Raw genomic sequence first — 22867 nt, forward strand, 5'->3', positions numbered from 1 at the left:
TTTAGTGCATTACCTGCTTTGCAACGTTCACAAGGAAAGGCAACAAAATGCGTGTTGCGATGCACTGTCTCCTGTAGGCGGAAATTTTACCTGTGTAGCTTTTACCTAAATATATGGGAACCGTGATAATCGTTACGGTCGGCATCCACTGCAGCGAATTACATGAAATTTGATGCACTCCAAAAAAAAGAAAGGATAGAAAAAGGCAGATCACAACGAGGCCATCGAAACGGTTTAGCATAAAGTTTGAGGATCGCAAATTTTCAGGAAACCGAAGTATCAAATTCACAACGAGGTTTAACACAGGGAAAGCAAAAAAGGAGGATATCACAATTGTGCAAACATCAACCACCGAGAAAAATGAAGCAGACAAAAGGTACGTAATATAGAGTGGGCACGGTAGCATCGCAAAGATGCAGCCTTCAAATCCGTTTCTGTTTATTCTACAGATAGGCTTCCTGCTGTTCCCCACGGGCCTTACACCGGCGTGCTACGAGCTACAAGCATCGTCTCGAGCTGCTTTTATCGGAGACAAGTATCTGCTGATGCACCCAGTCTCACTCGACGAAAGCTACCGGCCCTTCCATGATGGCGCTGGTGTCACATCGACAGATAAGCTTGGATCACCGATGACGACAGCATGGAGCGACCCTATAAAGCAGGACGCATACGGCACAGCTGGCAGCGGGCACGGTAGCATCGCAAAGATGCAGCCTTCAAATCCGTTCCTGGTTATTCTACAGGTGAGCAGACGCTATGACAAGTCATTTCGTAGTAACGATGTCTGCCTAATTCTGCTGCCGTGCCCACGGTCGCATCGCGAATCCTTTTGCAAATTGTTTGTTTTCTTGCGCATGTTGTTACTTTTGGGTGGAGATGTTGAGTTGAACCCTGACCCTACACTAGATGGCATAGCAGAACAGCTTAAGCTAATTGCAGGGGATATTCAAGAAATTAAGAAAGAAAAATCTATAACAAACACTAGACTTAATGCAATTGACAAGAAACTGGAAAAGATAGCTGGCATTGAAAAACAGATCTCAGAGAACAATAAACGAATATCTACCTTAGAAAAAAACCTAATGGCTATGGAAAAGAAAGTCGAGGATCTCGAAAACCGGAGCCGTCGGTCCAACATTGTCATATACGGTGTTGAAGAGCAACAAAAGGAATCAACAGACATGCTTCTTGAATTGGTCGAAAAGAAGATTTTAGACGGTATACTACAGATAAAAACCAACGGAATCGAAAGAATCCACCGCCTAGGCAAAAAGAAGCAAACTGATACTTCTAGGCCAGGACCTGTAATCCTTAAACTACTCGACGGCCGAGACAAAGTTTCAATCCTCAAGCACTGCACGAAGCTCAAGGGCTCAGGTTTCTATATCAGTGAAGATTTTTCTCGTAGTATTCGAGAAATAAGAAAGAAGCTGTGGGATCGAACGAAAGAACACCGGGGTAGGCAGGAAAGGGTGTCGCTAGTCTACGATAAAGTGCGTATAAATGGTCAACTTTTTGCTTGGGATAGTGACCATGAAGATTTAGTTGCAGTCCAAAAAAACGAAGAAAAGGACGCCTTACAAAAGAGAGTCACTCGAAGTCGACAGAAGTAACGCTATTGAATGTGAACGCACGAAGTGTTAAACCTGACATTATTGCTGTCACAGAAACATGGCTTCACTCGGACATCTTAGACCATGAAGTCTTGCCACCGGGATATATGATTGTGCGCAGAGATAGGGGCACTAGAGTCGGGGGTGTCGCACTTTTCTTTAAGAAAGAACTACGGTACACCGCTTTACCAGATAAGCCAGAAATTGAGGCGGTGTGGTGCAAAGTACAGCTGCAGAAAGGCTGCATATTTGTAGGTGCTATCTACAGACCACCTAACGCTGAGATAAGTTATCTAGAACATCTTCTTGATTATATGTATGATCACATGACGAACGGCAAAATAATCATGGCTGGTGATTTTAACTTGCCTGAAATGGAATGGTCGTCCAAAAAAGTGCGAGGTGCTGCGAATGACGCCATATTGGATATATTGACACGTGTACTTATCTTTATCGGGCGACCACATTTCGCCGCTTAACAACTGTAATCGCACAGCGAGGGACGCGCCTGAATGTATCCGATGTTTCTGGAAAGTTATCGATCCTTCTACCTGGCTGTCTGTTGTCGCCGAACCTTGTGTTATCTGATTTCATCGCGTAACGCGATGAAATCACCAGCACCTCCACCAGATGTCACGTGGTAGTGACGGTGAAGAAAGAACACAGTAGCAGTACTGTGAAAGACAAAACTAGCTTTTATTGGGCGAACCTGTGCCCACAAAACAGGCTACACTTAAAGCACAACGATAGCGGCGAACACAGTCGGCGATCGTCGAAAATCTGATCAGCGGGTCAAGTGCGTCGGCTTTTATAGAGCAGTCGTCGAATGTTCCAGACTAATCGTTCGGACCCGTGTGCCTTCCACAAAGTTCTACACCATTCGCGTTACGCGATGAAATCAGATAACACAAGGTTCGGCGACAACAGACAGCCAGGTAGAAGGATCGATAACTTTCCAGAAACATCGGATACATTCAGGCGCGTCCCTCGCTGTGCGATTACAGTTGTTAAGCGGCGAAATGTGGTCGCCCGATAAAGATAAGTACACGTGTCAATATTGTTCAACTTTAACCTCAAGCAACCTGTACGCGTCCCCACACGTATCCAGGGCAATTCCAGTTCTATTCTAGACGTTGTTCTTGCTAGTGACCATTTCCTCAATGACCAGACATCCACCGAAATCTTAGACGGCATATCCGATCATAAATTAGTCCTATGCACACTGCCTCTACCTGGTCTTGTACGACACCACGGCCCTATAAAGCACGTTCTTGCATTCAACAGAGCAGACAACGATGCAATAATCACATATCTCACTCACGAATTTCTTGACTTTTCAGATCTTTGCTCGGATAAACACTCGTCGATAGATCATGTATGGTTGGAGTTCAAAGCACACGTCATGCATTGTATTGAAAATTTCGTCCCACTAGAGCGCAAAGTTGCAAGGAAATATAATCCATGGATCAATCGCGAAATAATTCATATTAAACGTAAAATTAGTAGACTGAGGAAAGGTAGGAGGTCTGGTTTAGCCTCTAATATCACCGCTCAGATTTCCGCGCTATCTAAAACAATAAAATGCGAGATACGCGTTTCCGAAATGCACTACTATGGTGCCACTCTATCCAAGTTCATAAAAACGTCACCAGCAAAATTTTGGCGTTACGTCAATGGTAAACGTAGCGATAGCAAGGCTTCTCTTTCAATAGAAAGAAAAGATAAGGCGGATCAATTCAATCGCTACTTCCAGTCGATTTTTACAATCAATAATGGACTAGTGCAACATTCCCAGACTATCACATCTACCAAAAATAAATTACTAGAAACCCCAGAAGTAACCGAAAGTGGTATACTGTGTCTGCTATTAAACCTTGATAACAAAAAGAGCTGTGGCCCAGACGGGATACCGAACGCTTTTCTCAAACAGTATGCAGAACCAGTTAGTAAGTATCTACGCTTAATATTCACAAAATCTATCCGGGATTCACAGATTCCTTCTGAATGGAAAGTCGCAAGAATAATCCCCAGTGCATAAATCCGGTGACAAGACGATCCCATCAAACTACAGACCCATTTGCTTGACGTGTAGCAGCTGTAAAATACTCGAGCATATTATCTTCAAATTCATCACAAAGTTTGTCGAAGACAATGATCTGCTACACCCCAACCAGCACGGATTCCGGAGAGGCCTATCGACCGTTACTCAACTCGTCGAGATAATGCACGACTTGACCCAAGGCATTAACGAAAACTCCCAAATTGACATAATTTTTATGAATTTCTCAAAGGCGTTTGATCGGGTTTCCCATGAAAAGCTAGTTATCCAGCTGGTCCGCAAACTTGGGGATGGGCCAATGACTCGATGGTTGTCAAACTATCTGTGCGGCCGTCAACAATTTGTGCAATGCAATGAGCATGTTTCTGACACATTAAATGTCACATCCGGTGTGCCCCAGAGATCTGTCTTGGCACCAATATTATTTTTGCTGTTTATAAATGACCTGGCAACCAACATTAACGCAAATATTAGGCTATTCGCAGACGACTGCGTACTTTATAAAGAGGTGAAAAGCTACAGTGACAAAAATGAGCTGAACATTGTCCTGAATGAAGTAGTAAGTTGGTGCTCTAACTGGCAAATCGTGATTAATACAGACAATACATACAGTTGCAATAACAATAACAAAAAAGAAAACAAGCCTAGCATTCTCTTATGGTTTTAATAATGTCGCACTCCGAAATGTAACCCAGTACAAATATCTTGGTGTAATAATAACTTCTGATCTCAGCTGGGCAGCTCACACGGAAGCTATAACCGCGAAAGCAATGAAAAAATTGTTTTTCCTTAAGCGGACTCTTGCGGCACGCTGACCGTGACCCTAAGCTTTTAGCGTACACCACACTTGTCCGACCGATTCTAGAATCCGCGAATATAATCTGGTTCCCTTTCACAAGTAGCGGCATCGGCATGCTTGAAAATGTGCAGCGCAAAGCGATTAGATTTATTTTTAACCGCTATCGACGCCTAGATTCCCCGACAGAATTGCTACGCAGCGCCGGTTTGCCCTCACTCCAAAGTCGCGCTAAAATCCACCGCCGGAAGTTCTTATATATGCTACTGCACAACTATTTTAAGATAGACCACACAACATACGTTGAAACTAAGCAAACAAGGCAACTACGTCACACACATGATCTCACACTACAAGAATATGCGTGCAACAACAATACATTCTATTATTCCTTTCTCCCTAGATCCATTCGGGAATGGAATACCATTGACCGACTTATAGTCGAACAGCAAATAATTGATGATTTCCTTGAGATGTTACATGACTCGCTTAATACGTACTCATCAACCTGATGTCATTTATTTGTACTCTCTATATGATTAGCTGTTTTATTTTTTCTATTAGCATGCTTGTCAATGCTCGTATTCATACTTACTGTTGTATGTATATTTTCATTTTTATTTGAGCTTGTTTAGCATACCTACCCTGACAATTACTATTATTACTGTTTCTTTCTGTACCCCACTACTGTAATAACCCTGTCAAAGGGTTGACAGTATGTTGAAATAAGTAAATAAATAAAATAAATAAATATACACTACCATGTCATATATTACTGATGTCTTAGCCGACCGTTTACAAAATCGCTATAAACATCTTGGCAATTTCTCGTCAGCTCTGAACTCGTATGTCATATTTCTTGCATTTATGTGTTTCATCAGACGCAATTCACATTTCTGTTTTTAGAACTGAGGTAGAGATTAGTAAACCTCGTGATTCATTTTCAGTCAGCTTGCTGCATTTTTGAGAACATTGTCAAAACAGTGAGGCCTTATACAGTCGGTAGAATTTAGTTTTCTCTTTTGCACTAATAAGTTTAATTTGAATAGGATTAACGGTCATTTGATAAGGGCATTTGATTCTGCGATAAATGTGTCCAAAAATGTGTCCGAGGAAAATCCGAGCTGTTGCCGAGGTAAATCTTTCCGCTAAATCAAAGTAAGGACGCAAAAGCCAACTGACCAGCCACCGCAACTGAACAGCGTATGCTTCAACAGCTACAGGGAGCAAAGGTCACGCAAGAGACGCGTCACGAGCTTTCACATTCTTGCGGCGGCATGACGAAAAGCGCGACCTTCATGCTTGTTGACACTGCCTGCCCTCAAGAAATGTCGCACAGCGCCGAGAACATTCCGTGAGCAGCCCGTCGGATGGGGCAAGCACCCGGCACGACGCGCGAAAATTAAATTTCCAAAATGTGGGGAACTGTAACGACAGCACACTTGACACGTGCCCTGGCGACATTCGAGCGCTAGTGGTCCCGCTCACAATATAAAAGCTTGGCGCTGGAAGCAAGGCACCAGTGCAGAAGCCCGGCCTCGCATTCTTTGTTTAGACTACACCAAAGCAACGTACGTTCCAGAGGGTTCGACGTTAAGCACAGAGAAAAGTTAAAAATGTTATCCAAGGTAAGCAGATCGCATTTTCAGCGCGGATAGCCCATCTGGTGATTTTTGAATAGCATATTGACGTCCCCCAATGCCCTAGCGCCTGTTTTAAAAGCGTCCGCGATGTATTTTTCATCATTGGTTTATTGGCATATCTATTTTCTATCGAAATGATTTCCCAAGCTTCGAAACAAGCTTTATTGGCCACGATGCGTGCCAGGATTTTCCAAGGCTTGGCTGTTTGACAACAGCGAGTACGTTTTCCAGAACTACTGCAAGCTAAAGTTAATGTTTTCTTTTTTTTTAAGTGGCGCTTTCTTTGCATTCTTGCAAAGCCAGCGCCCGAAACGTCGTGCGCTGGCTGTCTTGCCGAGTAGAGACAAGTCGGCTACCACGCTGCCCACGACGAAGAACCAGGCTACATACTACCGATTCTCCACTGTCGCGGCATTGTGTTTGTTGTGGCGTGGTGTGCGCGCAGTGCGTTAACATCGTGGGCCCGTGTGCACCGACGAATGCGCTGAACAGTTCTTCCCGTAAGGCGAAAGCGAGGAGCGTCATACGTAGTGAAGGGTCGCTTGGATACGCAGTCATCAGACAGCAGCGGAAGTGGACTGCGTCGTTTAGAAGTGTAAGCAACTAACACGAAGAGCACTTCGCACCGACCGAGTTAGGTTCAGTGTCTAGTGTGTGCGATACACTTTTGGTTTTGGTTTGCCGTATCTGCGGCGTCGGAGCGCCCCACGCGTAGGTTGAGCGACGCCCTTGCCAGTGAAAATGTGCCTAACTTCGTGGTGTGCTGTGCTTCCATATTGCCTATACTTAAGAAAAAAGAACGTCTTTCGCTACCAACACCAACGAAATCATCGCTGAAACTGATGCCTAGACTGCGTGATATCGACTTTATGTTTTCTTATTTGCGGAACCGTTTGTTGGCATGATGTTTAAAATTTACCGCAACTTTCTGTGTTGGTTATCGCATTCGCCTAAGCATCGCAGCAACATCTCAATTGCACTTTTTGGAAGATTATGTGCCGGTAAACTGAATTCCTTGCTTCGTTACCGCATTTGTTCTTCCGCCTTTTAATGATATCCCAATATTTCCCGGTAGTTGTCTACTAAGTATCGACACAGCTCCGACATTCTTTGGATATAGCTTTCTTATGTAGCTCGCTGGAAATGATGCTATCTGCACCTTCTTTTTTTTAGCAGGTAAAACTTCTTCTCATTTGCTTCGTTGCCAAGGCGTGGGCACTCCGGCACCACTCAGCAGGATACCAGGGCCCCGGCTATGGTGGCTACGGTGGAGACGGTGGATACGGAGGCTACGGCGGCTACAACGCTGCTACGGCCGGCGCACCTTACCAGGGATACGGCGCTTCCTCTTTTGTAGGTGACGGTTTCAGTAAAAATTCGCGCGCAGCTGTTTCCAAGCATTGCAGTGAGCGGAACTGACTCTTGGTAAACTTTAAGTATTCAAAACGAATTGCGGTGGTGGTTTCCACTTCAGCCTTGTTTTCGTGCACTACATATCGCAAAATGCGAGTGCGACAACCGCAAATTCGGCAACCTTTAATTTTGAAGCTTTAGTTAGTATAGAAGCGAAGACCGCGGGACGCTGCGTGGCAGCTGACTTGGTAAACCAATTGAAGGCGCCGTGCCTTTAAATATTGATAGCGCTACACCAAAAGGTAATGCAGTGTCATTAAATGCCACTTAAAATTTTATTGCGTAGCATGTATCGGTCTTGTGGTACCTTTTAGGCGCATACACTTCTAAAACTGCATAATACACTTTTTCAGACGAGGAACAAAGCAGATTTTAAGCTGTTGTTTATTGCGTTGCACAAGGACACGATAATTTTTCCTTAAAAAACTATCTGCACAAAAACCTATAAAATTAAATGCACAACAACCTATACCCTTGTCGTAAACACGCATCCTTAACACAGTCAAAATGTTCCCCTTTTCGTGGACACATTAACGTCAGCTGCCATAGGATGTGTGTACTATTCTGTCAAGCTTGTCTTTTGAAGCGACATTTTAAGAATTTCGCCTTAGTGGCTGTTGTCACGGAATAACTTTCAAGAGATCTCGGCGAACGTGGACGTGAATCTCGGGCGCTAAAAATTTGCGAAGATTTTGTAATATACATTTGTGTTGTCCCTAAATGCGTCAATCAACAAGTAAGGCCTCTACCAGAACACGAAAGCTTTCTTTTTTCTATGGAAAGGATATACACTGTGGAAGGCAAAAGCGAGGGCCTTCATAGGATCTCGGAGGGAAACAAGCACCGAATACACGTATGGATGTCTATAGAAATTGTCTACATTTACTTCAATTTATTACACTATAAGATAGTGGATGAAGCAAAATTTTGAAGAGCCTGTCTCGCTGTAGGCTCTACACTTTTATGTTTTTTGAAACCATGTGGCTAGAATGGGCCCAACTGCACTTTTCCGGCGAGAATTTTTTGTAACATTCACAAAATAGTGAGGAACTCTAGATGTGAGAGATTGCACACCGACAATGTAAACGACAGCTGAGCGATTCGGGCTGCAGCAGATTCGTGGAGTCTATTGTTCGATTACGGCGTAGGTCTGACGTTTATTCTGCCATGTCGCTAGTGATCTACATCAGTGACCTGCGGTACCATAGAATCAAGTTCACATGTCTTTGCTAAACGATATTTTTGTCACTGTGCGCAGCAGGATGGTTAGTGCGCGTACCAAACCAAGGCAAAGATCAATAAGGGTGTTAAAATGAGCGTTGTTTGAGGCACCGCTGGCTTATAGTCGTGGTCAACAAGTATTGGGAAGCTGCCGTGCCAACGAAACGAGCAAAAAGCAGAGAAAATCTTCCTACGAGAAGACATTTGTGAACCTTTGAATCAACTTCTGCATGTGTAAAGGGGGGTATAAACCAAGCTGTGATATTTTGCAATGCGGAAACCATGACACATGGAACATACAATAGTCCCTAATGCACGGCGATTCTTTTCACCTATGTCCTAGGGAGAAACAGACAGCCACACCTTCACGCAATGCTCCGAGAGGCGTTACCGGTTTCATTTCGCTGACGCCCATCCCTGTCCGTTGTCTCGATTCCTGGCTTTTCCAGCAGTTTATTTATTTATTTATTTATTTATTTGGGCAAAACAAATACAAGGTTTGCCCGCAAGGTAAGGCAAAAGGAGGGCGTAATCCACCTAACTAAGGCCTTTACATCGCTGGAGCGGCAGAAGTAGCAGTTTAGTAATAAAATAAAATACAACTAACACAGAAAACATCAAAACTATTAACAGCAAAGTTTTAACCACATTGAAAAGTATCAACTATTTGCAAATTAGCAAGTAACAAAATAAATGAATATAGCACTGCAAGAAATAAGAACTTTCTGTTAATAACAAAAGATACATTCTTAGTATAACATTTATGACATCACCGTTGGCCTCAAACAATTTAAAACTCCATTAAGATCCGTTAAACAGGCTGTGATCAGAAAATAGTATGTCTTATATTGCATATTTAAATTTGTGGAGTATTCTGTACTTTATAGCTTCGCCAGCAATGTTAGGGTACGTATTACATAAACATATAGTTTCAGATTCAGTCGTTTGCGTGCCATATTTTGTCCTTGGGTTCTTTATTACTATTGAAGTGCGACGTAGGCTTTGTCCTGAGTCTCTACTCAGGTAATGATTTGAAAATAGTTTGGTGCTGCTGGAGTTCTCTTTAAATAGCCGTACGTAGATCTTTGTTTTGTAAGAGTCTCTACTATTAGGAACGTTGTAGCGCATCGTTGATGTAGAAGATCATATGTATAGTTTTGAGAAGTTCAGGAACCGTACAGCTCGCCGTTGCAGTACTGCCAATTTTTCTACATCTGTTTTATTACCATTTCCCCATACTAAGAATCAGTAGATAAGCTTCGCAAGCAAAAACGAGTTTCGCAGAGAACAGTGACTAAGCTTTCTTTTGGAGGTAGGCGAAGCTCACTTGACGTAGCAGCAAAGTTTCAGTTGGAATTATTACTTACATACGGGATCAGACTCCCAAAAATACTGTGTTAGTAAGATAGCACACTCTTCTTCCCAGCCACCTCAGCCGTACAGTTTTGGCTACGACACGCGGACGAGTTCGGCAACCGGCAGTTCCGTAGCGAGCAGGGCGACGCCAACAACGTGAAGACTGGCTCGTATGGATACCGTGATGTGAACGGTCTCTTCCGGCGCGTCAACTACATCGCCGACGCCAACGGCTTCCGCGCCACAGTGGACACCAACGAGCCGGGCACGGCACCGGGAGCCAGCGCGGACGTCGTGTTCAACGCATCGCCAGTTGTCCCACCGGTTCCTGGTGGTGCTCAGAACACATATGGCGCGGGCGCAGGAGCGCCCGGTTACAACGCTTACGCCGGAATCGGCAGTGACGGATACGGCCCCTCCAGTAGCGCAGCTGGAGCCTTCGGGTACGGCGGCTAGAGCGCAACGCCTACCCACCACATGGGCCGGCTATCAGTGGCCACGCCTACGGGGGTCACGCCCCGCAAGAGTACGGTGCGCTTGATTGTGCTCCAGGTGGATACTGGCCAGCTGGCTACGGTGGATTGGCTGCAGGTCACCGGGGCTTCAGCCGTCGCAGATAAATATGCTGCGCGATGACTGGAAAGCAGTACGTGCGGGTGACCTTCGGTTTGATTGCAATTTTTTTTATTGGAGATCTTTCCAGCTAAATGTGCCTCAATAAAGAAATTGCTCCTTCATTGTTCCTTGTGATGTTGATATGACTTCTCAACGAAGGTGGTAATGAGGCAGTGGTTGTGCTGCTTATGTGAGGGAATCTTTCGCGAGTTCTAGAAAGAGCTGTGGAAACTACTGAAATCACAGCACCTTCTGAAACTTCCTGTATAACAAAAGATAAATACTCATAAAATTTTAGCTACGCCGTCTCGAACACTATTCATAGCGTCCGTTCATAGTGGCGTTCCTGAGATGCGCCACGTGAATTAACCTTCCTTATTGAATGAAGCATTCTTGCAATTCGTCCATAGTCGGAATGTAGCTGTTGCTTCGGCATTGGTCTCACAGTTCCTGAAATCATTCATATCTACTTCGTCTACGCCCAACCTCAATCTTGCTTACACTGTGTTTAAAGGACCAGATCAGTTAGTTTTACTTTAACTCTTACATACTCCACAGTGAAGAAACGATTGAGCACGTGTTGTATTTTTGTGATGTCTATGACACCGAACGCGGCGTTCTTGAGTGGGTGTTAAATAGATTAGATAAGAGACCATTTTCAGAAATTAGGATTCTCGGACTATGGCCCCATGCGTCGCAGGCTTATTCATATTTCATCAAAGCGACTGGCCTCAGTGACCGTTTATAGGCGTCAAGTTATGGACATCCACACGTAATCACACCGATAGCGCCTTCTTCCCTCCCTGTCCTTTATTTCTTCCCTTAAACCCCTTCGCCTGCGCACGGTAGCAAACCGGACACGTGTCTGGTTGACCTCCCTACCTTTCCTTCCTTCCTTTTCATCCTCCTCCACTTTACATACTTACTTTCTGGCCTTCTTCGAATCCTGCCTGTCTGAGCAATACTCCAAAACAAAGTTCGCATGCTTCACGGCAACCTGTACTGATGGGCGTTGTTTGAAGTATCCGCAACGTTGCTAGAAGCGGGCGCTACTTGAAACTGGCCCCGCTAACTGTGTTCTCGTGAAACAAACAAGTCTGTCCTAGGATTGCGTCGAAAATACCTGGATGCCCTGTCGATGACATTGAGCGCAACAAGAGATACAATATTATGACGCACCATTTCTTTAAACAAAGTGTATACGATCAGCATCCTTAGCAGGGCTCTAGCGGCATAATTTCTCCTGCGGTAACACGGCACCAACCAGACCACAAACTTTACTTTGTGATGTATGTTTCGGCAGTCCTTGTCATTCTGCGCAATGCAAGGTTATTTCTGTAACAAAAAAGAAAAAAATGTTATTTTCCTGATGCAGCGATACCACGTTATCCCTTAGATTAAGCTGACCTATAGCATTACATGTTGTATTTGCGAATCGCATGTTGTCGAATATCTACAACTCTGTTTAGCCTAACAAACAAGGTTTTCAGGAAGCCACATCTTGTGAGACTCAACAAGCCAACCGTTAATTCTTTCGCTACCATGTACAGAGAAACCGATGAATGTGATCGACACTTTCTACGTGTTCTTTAACATTTTTTGTGGAATTCTTCTACTAGCAACATCATCCACCGTCCTAAATGACGAATGCACTTGATCTCTTTATTTTATTTAAAGTTTTTGACTGATTGAATTGTCTGGGAAGAATAGAAAGCCGACTGCAGCTATCCTCTTAACTATCTTGCAGTGCTCCTCACACTTTTGCAATAAAAAGACGGAAGATTCACGCTTTGTTCGACTCGGCAACGTAAGTTTTTAAATGATAGCAGCAGTGAAAATACAGAAGTTTGTCACAGGTTCTGAGGTTTCTTATCCGACGTCTAGGTGGAATTAGCGATACTTCAAATAATGGTACACGCTCATGAGTGCCTCTATTTTGCTTAGGTGCGTGGCTCCTTCACTTGTGGATTGAATCCACATGTTAGTTCCCTGCGTGACATTATCTCGAAGCACAACTTACAGCAAGTCGTGACACAGCCCACACGAGTTTGTGCTCAATCAACCACAATACTTGATGATGTTTTTATAAAGCAGTCCCTCGAGCGTTTCTCTAAGTTGAAACGGGATTCCTCATCATGAGCTAGTGCCATTTTTCCACCGTTGAGCCATGCCGAAGCAATCGCTGCAACCTTGTTACTTTCAACATTTTCTCACGCACCCGGGATGAGAGCGCACTTGATTATTTGGACTTGCACCTTAGTAGCTTCAAAGGCATGATACAGCTAAGCTTTGAGACGAGATTAAAATTATTTGTATTTACTGCATCAATAACGCCTTGCCTAGGAAAAATAAGCAAATATATAAACTTCTCGCTGGATGATGTGCAAAGCCACACCAAAAGGGAAGTCAAGCGCGTAAGACAAGGCTTTTTTCGTTTCACAGTTGCTATGTTTGAGAAAAAGATAATAAACATAGAAGTCAGTAATGCCAAGCTACACTGCTTTCAGCATCCATATCCCAACCTCATTCGGAGTGCCGCTAACAAGTTTTGTGGCTTTCTTAGCAGTAAACGGAAATCAGTCGACCAGATTGCGCATGACGGAAATTTTATGAATGAAAAACACAGTATTGGGTAACGGTTCAATAGATACTTTAACAGTGATTTTTTTTGCCTCGTTAGATCTCTCTCTTTCTGGTCGCATCACACACAATGTTTAATGTGATATAGTTTGATTGCCTGACCTTCTTCCTAAGTTTTAAAATATAAAAACGAAATCCACTCCTGGGCCAGACAACCTACCCAATACGTTTCTTCATAGATAAGCTGAAATGTTATCCCACTTCGTAGTTATAATATTTCGCGTCTTTGTCTTCAGCTGTGCTTACTAGAGACTGGCTTACTGCCCCTGCTACTGCAGTGCTAAAGTAGGATGATTCCACACTAATAGAAAATTATCGTCCCGTATCACTTACCTCCTTTTTTAAAACTTGTAGAGCGTATAATAGCTAATGAAATTAACAAGTTTCTAGGAGACAGATACATTTTGTTACCCTGCAGCATGCTCATCGAGACGGTTTTCTACTGTAATGCAATTAGCTACTGCTAATCGCAATTTCGCTAGCATACCGGACACAGGTGGACAAATTAGGTCCTTATTTTTTATACGAAAGAAGGATTTAACGTGATTACACATTCAAAGGTAATAAAAAGAAGCCTGAACTGCACAATTTACCCACGTATACTATAAATTAGACTACTGCTTACTTTATTAAACCACACGCCATCCATTGTTATTACTCACTCTTCTAGCGACTTCCCTTAACTTCTGATGTTCCTCAGTATAGCGCTTTAAGACCATTGTTATTTGACATAATAACGGCACCATTCACACTGTTACTTCGCCTGTAAATGACAGTTTACTGATGACTGTCTGCTCTTTGCCAAAGTTACCTGCCCTCGAGACGAAATCACTTTAAATTCCGGCCTTCAAAACGGTTTCAAAACGCTTCTTCGAATACGGAACTTAACATAATCAAAGCAATTATCCTGAATACTATGAAAAAAAGAATAAGGTATCGTTTGCCTAGAGCCTTGCTTCTCTGGTACTTACCGAAGTTAGCTACTACAAATATCTAGGCGTTACATTGACCAATAACTTAAACGGGAAATCCCATATTTCTTACTTATGCGAATGTGCTTTCCAGAAACTTTCCCTGTTGAGACAAAAATTAAAACATGCTCCTGCTGAAACTTGACTAATGGCCTATACCCCCCTCGTCCGTCCCAAACTGCAATAAGCAGCGATGATATGGTATCCCTAGACTAAGACTAACATTAATGCCCTAGAAATAATTCAGCGTAAAGGAGTAAGGCTTATTTTATCAAAATATTGCTTGACTAACTCCCCAGACAAATCAACGATCGAACGTGATGTTGGGACGGGGCAATTAAGGAGGAAAACTCGCGCACATTGACACGTGTACTTATCTTTATCGGGCGACCACGTTTAGCCGCCTAACAAATGTTATCGCACAGCGCGGGACGCGCTTGTGTGTATCTGAACTTTCTGGAAAGTTATCGGTGCTTCTATCCGCTGTCTGTTGTCGCCGAACCTTCTGTTATCTGATTTCATCGCTAGACGCGAATGGTGTAGAACTTTGTAGAAGGCATGCGGGTCCCAACGATTAGTCTGGAACATTCGATGACTGCTGTATAAAACCCGACGCGCTTGACCCGCTGATCAGATTTTCGACGATCGCCGACTGTGTTCGCCGCTATCGTTGTGCTTTGTGTGTAGCCTGTTTTGTGGGCACAGGTTCGCCCAATAAAAGGTAGTTTTTTCTTTCACAGTACTACTACTGTGTTCTTTAACGTCACTACCACGTGACATCTGGTGGAGGTGCTTTTCGTCCATGTACAGGACGCCCGCGACAAGCCGTGATCCCAGCCCAGACCGCAAACAGAACACCAACGTAGTCCCGGACCACCGAGCAAGCCGCCGTCTTCAACAGCTGCCCCCGGAGCACGGACTTCTACCTTAGATGACCAAGAAGATTGTGGCCACGGCAACCCCAATGGCAGCCCCAGCGTCCCCCATCGTGCTGCAGCAGCCCTGGGAACCTCCGACGTTCCGCGGATCAACAATCGAGGACCCGGAAACCTGGCTTGAGACGTATGAGAGGGTCGCTACGTTTAACAGTTGGGACAGCGACGACAAGCTGCGGCATGTTTATTTCGCACTGGAAGACGCCGCCAGGACCTGGTTCGAGAATCGGGAAGCCACCTTAACGACGTGGGACCTGTTCCGAAGCGGCTTCTTGCAAACGTTTACAAGCGTCGTACGTAAAGAGCGAGCCCAAGCACTACTAGAAACCAGAGTGCAGCTGCCAAACGAGACGATCGCGATCTTCACGGAGGAGATGGCCCGTCTTTTCCGGCATGCCGACCCAGAAATGCCAGAGGAGAAAAAAGTCCGCTTCCTGATGCGGGGTGTCAAGCAAGAACTTTTCGCAGGACTTATCCGTAACCCGCCGAAGACCGTAGCTGAGTTTTCTGCAGAGGCATCGACGATCGAGAAAACTCTGGAAATGCGCACCCAACAATATAACCGCCAGGGGCTCACGCCGCAGTACGCCATCCAAGGACTGGATTCCGACAACCTTCAGGAGACCATCAGGGCCATTGTGCGCGAAGAGCCGCGCAAGGTCCTGCCTTCGTCGCAGCCCCAAGTGGCTTCGATCGCCGACATCGTGAAAGAAGAGGTGCACCGATCACTTGGAGTTCCCGAGCTGCAACCACAATTACCGCAGCCACAGCCAGAAGCGATTACATACGCCGCCGTCGCACGCCGTCAAGGTCCCCCTCCGCGACCACGCCAGGGCCCTGCAACGACGCAATTCCGTCGTCCGCCGCCGCCGCCGACAGCGCGCCCACCCGTCGCCCAGCGGAGCTACCCGAGGAAGACCGACGTTTGGCGCGCTCCTGACCACCGCCCGCTCTGCTACCATTGCGGGGGAAGCGGGTCACGTCTACCGACGATGTCCATACCCGGAAATGGGACTGCGAGGTTTCGCCGTTAACGCTCCGCGCCCGCAGCAAGGTGAACGGCCTCGCGATATCGCTGTCTACCTCGCGGCTACTCAGTGGAGCTCAGGCCGCTCAGGCCGCTACCTGTCGCCGCGGCGCCGACCATACACCGGCCCAGCCCGGGGCCGCTCTGCGAGCCCATATCCGGAAAACTAAAAGCAGCAACCGATGGAGGTGCGGTTGCTGTCCGTCGAACTGTCGAAGATCCTCCGCCGCCGACGAAGACGCCGAAGAAACTACCTCGACGACATAACGACACGCCGCCGTCCCGACGAAGTCTGGAAGGAAGGAATGCGACGACGAAAGACGACCTGACGTCACATACCAGCCACAGGTCAACGCGACGCAGTCGTGATCCGACGCCAAGACCGAACTGTAATGCAAGACAAAGAGCCACCGACCTCGACACCCTTCTCGACGGCCACGCAGTCACCGCCTTAGTCGACACAGGGGCTGATTACTCCGTCATGAGTGGACACATCGCCGCGCAGTTGAAGAAAGTTAAGACTACGTGGGAAGGCCCTCAAATTCGTACCGCCGGAGGACACCTCATTACGCCGACTGGAATGTGCACGGCAAGAATTACCATTCACGACCGGACTTACCCTGTCACCTTCGTTATCCTCCAACAGTGTTCACGAGACGTCATTCTCGCCATGGACTTCCCCAACCAACACGGCGCAGTCATCGACCTGAAGTCGAAGTCAATAACTCTGTCGGAAGACCATGCGATACCGTCGGAGAACCCTCGTAGTCACCACGCCTTGAGTGTGCTCGAAGATCAAGTGAGCATCCCGCCCCGCTCCAGCATCGTTGTTTCGGTCAGCACCGAAACACCCGCTGACGTAGAAGGCGTCATCGAAAGCGACCAACGTCTACTACTCGACCGTGAAATTTGCGTCGCAAGAGGGATCGCTCGACTGCACGGAGGGAAAACGGAAGTGATGCTAATCAACTTCAGCCAAGAGTTCAAGCACATCAGCAAGGGCATGACAATCGCGTACATCGAGGAAATTGTGGAAACGAGCAATGCCTTAGTCCTCACAGATTCTGCCGCATCTACCCCGCCGACCATAGTCCCCGAACCAGACTTCGAAGTAAACCCAAGTCTCCCCATAAGCAAGCAGCAAGAGCTCAGAAGTCTTCTCCGACGATACAAAGACTGCTTTTCGACTTCATCAAAGGTTCGACAAACACCAGTTGCAAAGCATTGCATAATAACCGAAGAATGCGCTCAACCACTCCGCCAGAGCCCTTACCGAGTTTCGACGCGAGAACGTCAAGCTATTAGGCAACAAGTCGATGAAATGCTCCGCGACGACATCATCCAGCCGTCGAAAAGCCCGTGGGCATCCCCTGTGGTCCTGGTAAAGAAAAAGGACGGAGCCCTACGCTTCTGCGTCGATTATCGTCGACTGAACAAGATCATGAAGAAGGATGTGTACCCCCTTCCACGGATAGACGACGCATTGGATCGGCTCTGCAACGCTAAATACTTCTCGTCGATGGACCTCAAGTCTGGCTACTGGCAAATAGAAGTCGACGAGAGAGGTTGCGAAAAGACTGCCTTCATCACGCCAGACGGCATCTACGAGTTCAAGGTCGTGCCATTCGGACTTTGCTCGGCGCCTGCAATGTTTCAGCGCGTCATGGACACGGTGTTAGCCGGACTGAAGTGGCAGACGTGCCTTGTTTACCTGGATGACGTCGTTGTCTTCGCCGGAAATTTCGACGATCACCTTAGGCGGCTTGCGACAGTGTTAGAAGCTATCAAGTCATCAGGGCTCACTCTGAAGCCGGAAAAGTGCCGTTTCGCTTACGGTGAGCTTTTGTTCCTAGGCCACGTGATCAACAAATCAGGAGTACGCCCCGACCCACAGAAGACAGCTGCCATCGCAAAGTTCCCGCAGCCAACCGACAAAAAGGCAGTGCGCAGATTCCTTGGCATGTGTGCCTACTATAGGCGCTTTGTCAAGGACTTTTCACGCATCGCGGAGCCGCTAACACATCTAACCAAATGTGATGTCGCGTTCAAGTGGGAAACGCCGCAGGCCAAGGCGTTTCACGAACTCAAACTACGCATGCAGTCGCCGCCGGTACTTGCACACTTCGACGAGGACGCCGATACCGAAATCCACACTGACGCCAGTAGCCTAGGCCTCGGTGCCGTCCTAGTCCAGAGGAAAGAAGGACTTGAAAGGGTGATATCGTATGCTAGCCGGTCGCTGTCAAAAGCGGAAAGCAACTATTCTACGACTGAAAAGGAATGCCTCGCCATCATTTGGGCTACAGCTAAATTCCGCCCTTACCTCTATGGCAGGCCATTCAAAGTCGTCAGTGACCATCACGCATTGTGTTGGCTAGCTAACTTAAAGGACCCTTCAGGACGGCTGGCGCGGTGGAGCCTCAGACTACAAGAATATGACGTCACGGTAACATACAAGTCTGGAAGAAAACACTCCGACGCCGACTGCTTATCGCGCGCCCCCATCGATCCCCCGCCGCAAGACGACGATGACGATGACGCCTTCCTTGGGATAATAAGCGCAGAAGACTTAACTAAACAGCAACGAGCCGACCCGGAGCTAAAAGGCCTCGTCGAGTATTTGGAAGGGAACACCGACGTTGCGCCTAGGGCATTTAAGCGCGCGTTGTCTTCGTTCACGCTACAAAACAACCTGCTCGTGAAGAAGAACTTCTCGCCAGTCCGCGCCAGCTACCTTCTTGTTGTACTGTCAGCGCTGCGTCCAGAAATACTGCACGCCCTACACGACGATCCAACCGCTGGACACCTCGGATTCTCCCGAACGCTGTCGAGAATGCAGGAAAGGTGTTACTGGCCGCGTCTGACCGCCGACGTCGCCCGTTACGTCAAGACATGCCGATACTGTCAACGACGCAAGACACCACCGACAAGGACAGCAGGATTGCTAGAGCCGATCGAATCTCCTCGCCGACCATTCCAGCAGATTGGGATGAATTTGTTGGGGCCGTTTCCGATATCAACATCCGGGAATAAGTGGATCGTCGTGGCGACGGACTATCTCACCCGTTTTGCTGAAACTAAAGCTCTACCAAAAGGCAGCGCAGCCGAAGTGGCGAAATTTTTCGTGGAGAACATCCTGCTGCGACATGGTGCCCCAGAAGTCCTCATCACCGACAGAGGAACGGCTTTTACAGCAGAGCTCACCCAAGCCATTCTGCAGTACAGCCAGACAAGCCACAGGAGGACAACTGCCCACCATCCGCAGACGAATGGTCTCACGGAGCGCCTGAACAAGACCCTCGCCGACATGCTAGCAATGTACGTCGACGTCGAACACAAGACATGGGACGCCGTCCTGCCGTACGTAACCTTTGCGTACAACACGGCGGTGCAGGAAACAACACAGATCACGCCGTTTAAGCTGGTTTACGGCAGGAACCCGACGACGACGCTTGACGCCATGCTGCCGCACGTAACTGACGAAGAGAATGTTGACGTTGCTAGCTATCTCCAGCGCGCCGAAGAAGCCCGACAACTCGCCCGCCTACGGATAAAAAACCAGCAGCGTACGGACAGCCGACACTACAACCTCCGACGACGCTTCGTCGAGTACCAGCCCGGCGACCGTGTTTGGGTATTTCATTTCATTTATTTTACCCTCAAGGTACATAGTACATTATAGAGGGGAGGGGCTAAGGGAATACAAAGTAAACATCGGTAAAAGTAACTCAAACAAAAAAATAATTATAACAGCAGTAATAATTGCTAATTTTCAGTTGACATCCGATGATAATAAACAGAGGTACAAAAGATACAAATACAAATGTGATGTACATAATGGTAAAGAGATTAAAAAAAACATAATATGTACAGTAGATTTACAAAATGCATTGTTAACTTTTTGATCATGATGCTGATGAAAACTGATGAAAAGGCTGCAATAGAGAAAGGTACATACACATAGGCAAGACAAACGGTAAGTATATTACAAAAGTTCGTTTTCAAGTGCGTTTCTAAACATAAGTGGATTAATTATACCTGTTAATGAAGGGGATAAGCTGTTCCCGTCTTTGCTAGTCGTTGGTAAGAATGAATTTGCGCCCATGATAGTATTGAAATGAGATATGCTAACCTTCTGATTATGATCACGACGAGAAGAAATGAAAGGTGCTGGCCTGATCCAAAGAGTGTGTAAAAAGGTGTTATGATAATAGATTTTGTGAAAAAGACAAATGCGTGAGTGTTTTCGGCGGTCGGATAAGGGAGGAAGGTTTAATAAACATTTCATGTGTGTTACGCTTGCTGTCCGATTGAAGTTATTTAAAATGAAACGGGCTGAACGGTTTTGTATAGCTTCCAGCGTATGTATTAGTGTTGAATGCCAGGGATCCCATATTGATGAAGCATACTCAAGTTGCGAGCGAACGTAAGTGGTATATAGTAATTGTTTCAGTGATGATGGCGCATGAGAAAAATTTCGGCGTAGGTACCCTAAAGTGCGGTTAGCTTTGGACACTATGATATCAATATGCGATTTCCAAGACAAATTGTTAGTTATGGTTACTCCTAAATAACGATACGAGGTGACACATTCAAGTGATATATTAGTGAGAGAATAATTTGGAGAACTAGAGTTAGTACGAGAAACCCTCATAGTTTTGCACTTCTTAATGTTAAGTTGCATTTTCCACGTGCTGCACCAATCAGTTATTTTATTTGAGTCGGTTTGTAGGGCTGTTACATCGCAGTTATTGGAAATTTTACGGTATATCACACAATACGCCGATACGCCGACGAGGACTGAGTGAGAAACTATTGCGCCGCTATTTCGGACCTTACAAGGTCATTCGACGTATTGGCGCACTGGACTATGAGGTCCTGCCAGACGGCATCTCGCATTCACAGCGGCGCCGAGCACTACCTGAAGTGGTCCACGTGGTGCGTCTTAAACCGTTTTACGGACGCTAACGAACTTCCCTTATTTTGTTGTTTTCATTGCTACGAGTGCTTATTTATTACTTTCGTTTGTTTGCAGCATCGGGTCGATGCTTTTTAAGAGGGGAGTAATGACACGTGTACTTATCTTTATCGGGCGACCACGTTTAGCCGCCTAACAAATGTTATCGCACAGCGCGGGACGCGCTTGCATGTATCTGAACTTTCTGGAAAGTTATCGATGCTTCTATCCGCTGTCTGTTGTCGCCGAACCTTGTGTTATCTGATTTCATCGCTAGACGCGAATGCTGTAGAACTTTGTAGAAGGCATGCGGGTCCCAACGATTAGTCTGGAACATTCGATGACTGCTGTATAAAAGCCGACGCGCTTGACCCGCTGATCAGATTTTCGACGATCGCCGACTGTGTTCGCCGCTATCGTTGTGCTTTGTGTGTAGCCGGTTTTGTGGGCACAGGTTCGCCCAATAAAAGCTAGTTTTGTCTTTCACAGTACTGCTACTGTGTTCTTTAACGTCACTACCACGTGACAATATATATTTCTTTTCTATATATGAGGGTAAATTGTGTCTTTTTCCACAGCCTTACATACACCTATCTACGGCCCGCAGAAGAAGCCATCCTGAACCTGCGTCACTAAAACCTTACAATGCCGGCACTACCGCTTTCAGGTATTTCTTCCCTCGCATAGTAACAGAGGGGAAGAGTCTGCCAATTGAACAATTCACCAGCATTGACTCGATTGAACATATATCTAATTAAGTTGGCTGACTTCTTCATGGCTTCCTATTTAATTAACCTGTTATTGAACCTGCTGCTTAATGAACCTGTTGTTGCTATTGTTGCAGTTGTTATTGTACTTCATTAATGACTTCTTCTTTCGCACTAGTGAAGCCATCTTGCACTAAGCGATTTCGTTGTATTGTTCTTATAATGTAAAATTTTACCTTTCTAACGTGAGTGCTGCAATATTTTTTGTCTTACTTCGCTTCTACACATAGGCATCAAGTTTTCAATCTGCCGGGGAGGGGGGGCAGGAGGGATGGGGCGCAATTCCCTGCCTCTCTTTTTTTTTCTCATTCGTCCCCGCCTCCCCACGCGTGCTGCTGGGCAAGAGATATACACAGGGGGACAGGCGATATATTTAAACGTCAGTTTTATTTGTTGCTAAAGTTGAGCGAATATGCTAAAAATATTGACGGCATGGCTCACAAATACTCAAACAATAAATGAAGAAGAAACTGAACATGTATACTGTTGGCGGCCAATCATAACGCCTTTAGTCAAAGTGAGAGAAAACACTGAGTAAGAAAACAGTTCCTGAACACGCTAACAATTCGAATATTACAAGCTAATTGCAAATCCTTCGTTTCGAGTTATTAAAGTTCTTTGTCTGTAATATTAAAGTTCTTTGTCTGTCTGTCTGTCGTTTCTAAGAACTACTCGACAATACAAACATTGCAACAATAAACTAACAATTCACAAATTAAAATGAAATCTTCAACTCCTTGCGTCTAAGAAACAGTAGGACGCAATAAGCTAAATATATAAAATATAAAGATACATTATAAATTCCTCGCATTTTTAAAATGTTAACGAGCTACCAAACTCCATCCAAAACAAAA

General features: G+C 45.8%; 1 protein-coding gene across 2 annotated transcripts; it reads left to right on the forward strand.

The window, feature by feature from the left end:
- Positions 1-240: 240 nt before the first annotated feature.
- On the forward strand, positions 241-10775 carry LOC135901647 (uncharacterized). Of its 2 annotated transcripts, none has more exons than XM_070538069.1 (3): positions 241-743; positions 7288-7464; positions 10172-10775. In XM_070538069.1, exons 1-3 carry the CDS (start codon positions 414-416, stop codon positions 10259-10261), a joined length of 597 nt encoding a protein of 198 aa, XP_070394170.1. In that variant the 5' UTR covers positions 241-413; the 3' UTR covers positions 10262-10775. The 2 variants fall into 2 exon arrangements, with proteins under 2 accessions (XP_070394170.1, XP_065287575.1); XM_065431503.2 differs by having other exon boundaries at positions 242-743; positions 7285-7464; positions 10172-10774.
- Positions 10776-22867: the final 12092 nt, after the last annotated feature.

The sequence above is a fragment of the Dermacentor albipictus genome, chromosome 1, assembly GCF_038994185.2.
Source record: "Dermacentor albipictus isolate Rhodes 1998 colony chromosome 1, USDA_Dalb.pri_finalv2, whole genome shotgun sequence".
NCBI lineage: Eukaryota > Metazoa > Arthropoda > Arachnida > Ixodida > Ixodidae > Dermacentor > Dermacentor albipictus.

What these genes read in the sequence shown, in the direction of transcription:
- LOC135901647 (XM_065431503.2), top strand. Translation starts at nt 414, where the DNA reads ATGCAGCCTTCAAATCCGTTTCTGTTTATTCTACAGATAGGCTTCCTG. An exon ending in CGTTCCTGGTTATTCTACAG is followed by an intron (nt 744 to 7,284) that starts GTGAGCAGACGC and finishes TCTTTTTTTTAG; the next exon opens with CAGGTAAAACTTCTTCTCAT. An exon ending in GATACGGCGCTTCCTCTTTT is followed by an intron (nt 7,465 to 10,171) that starts GTAGGTGACGGT and finishes TCTTCTTCCCAG; the next exon opens with CCACCTCAGCCGTACAGTTT.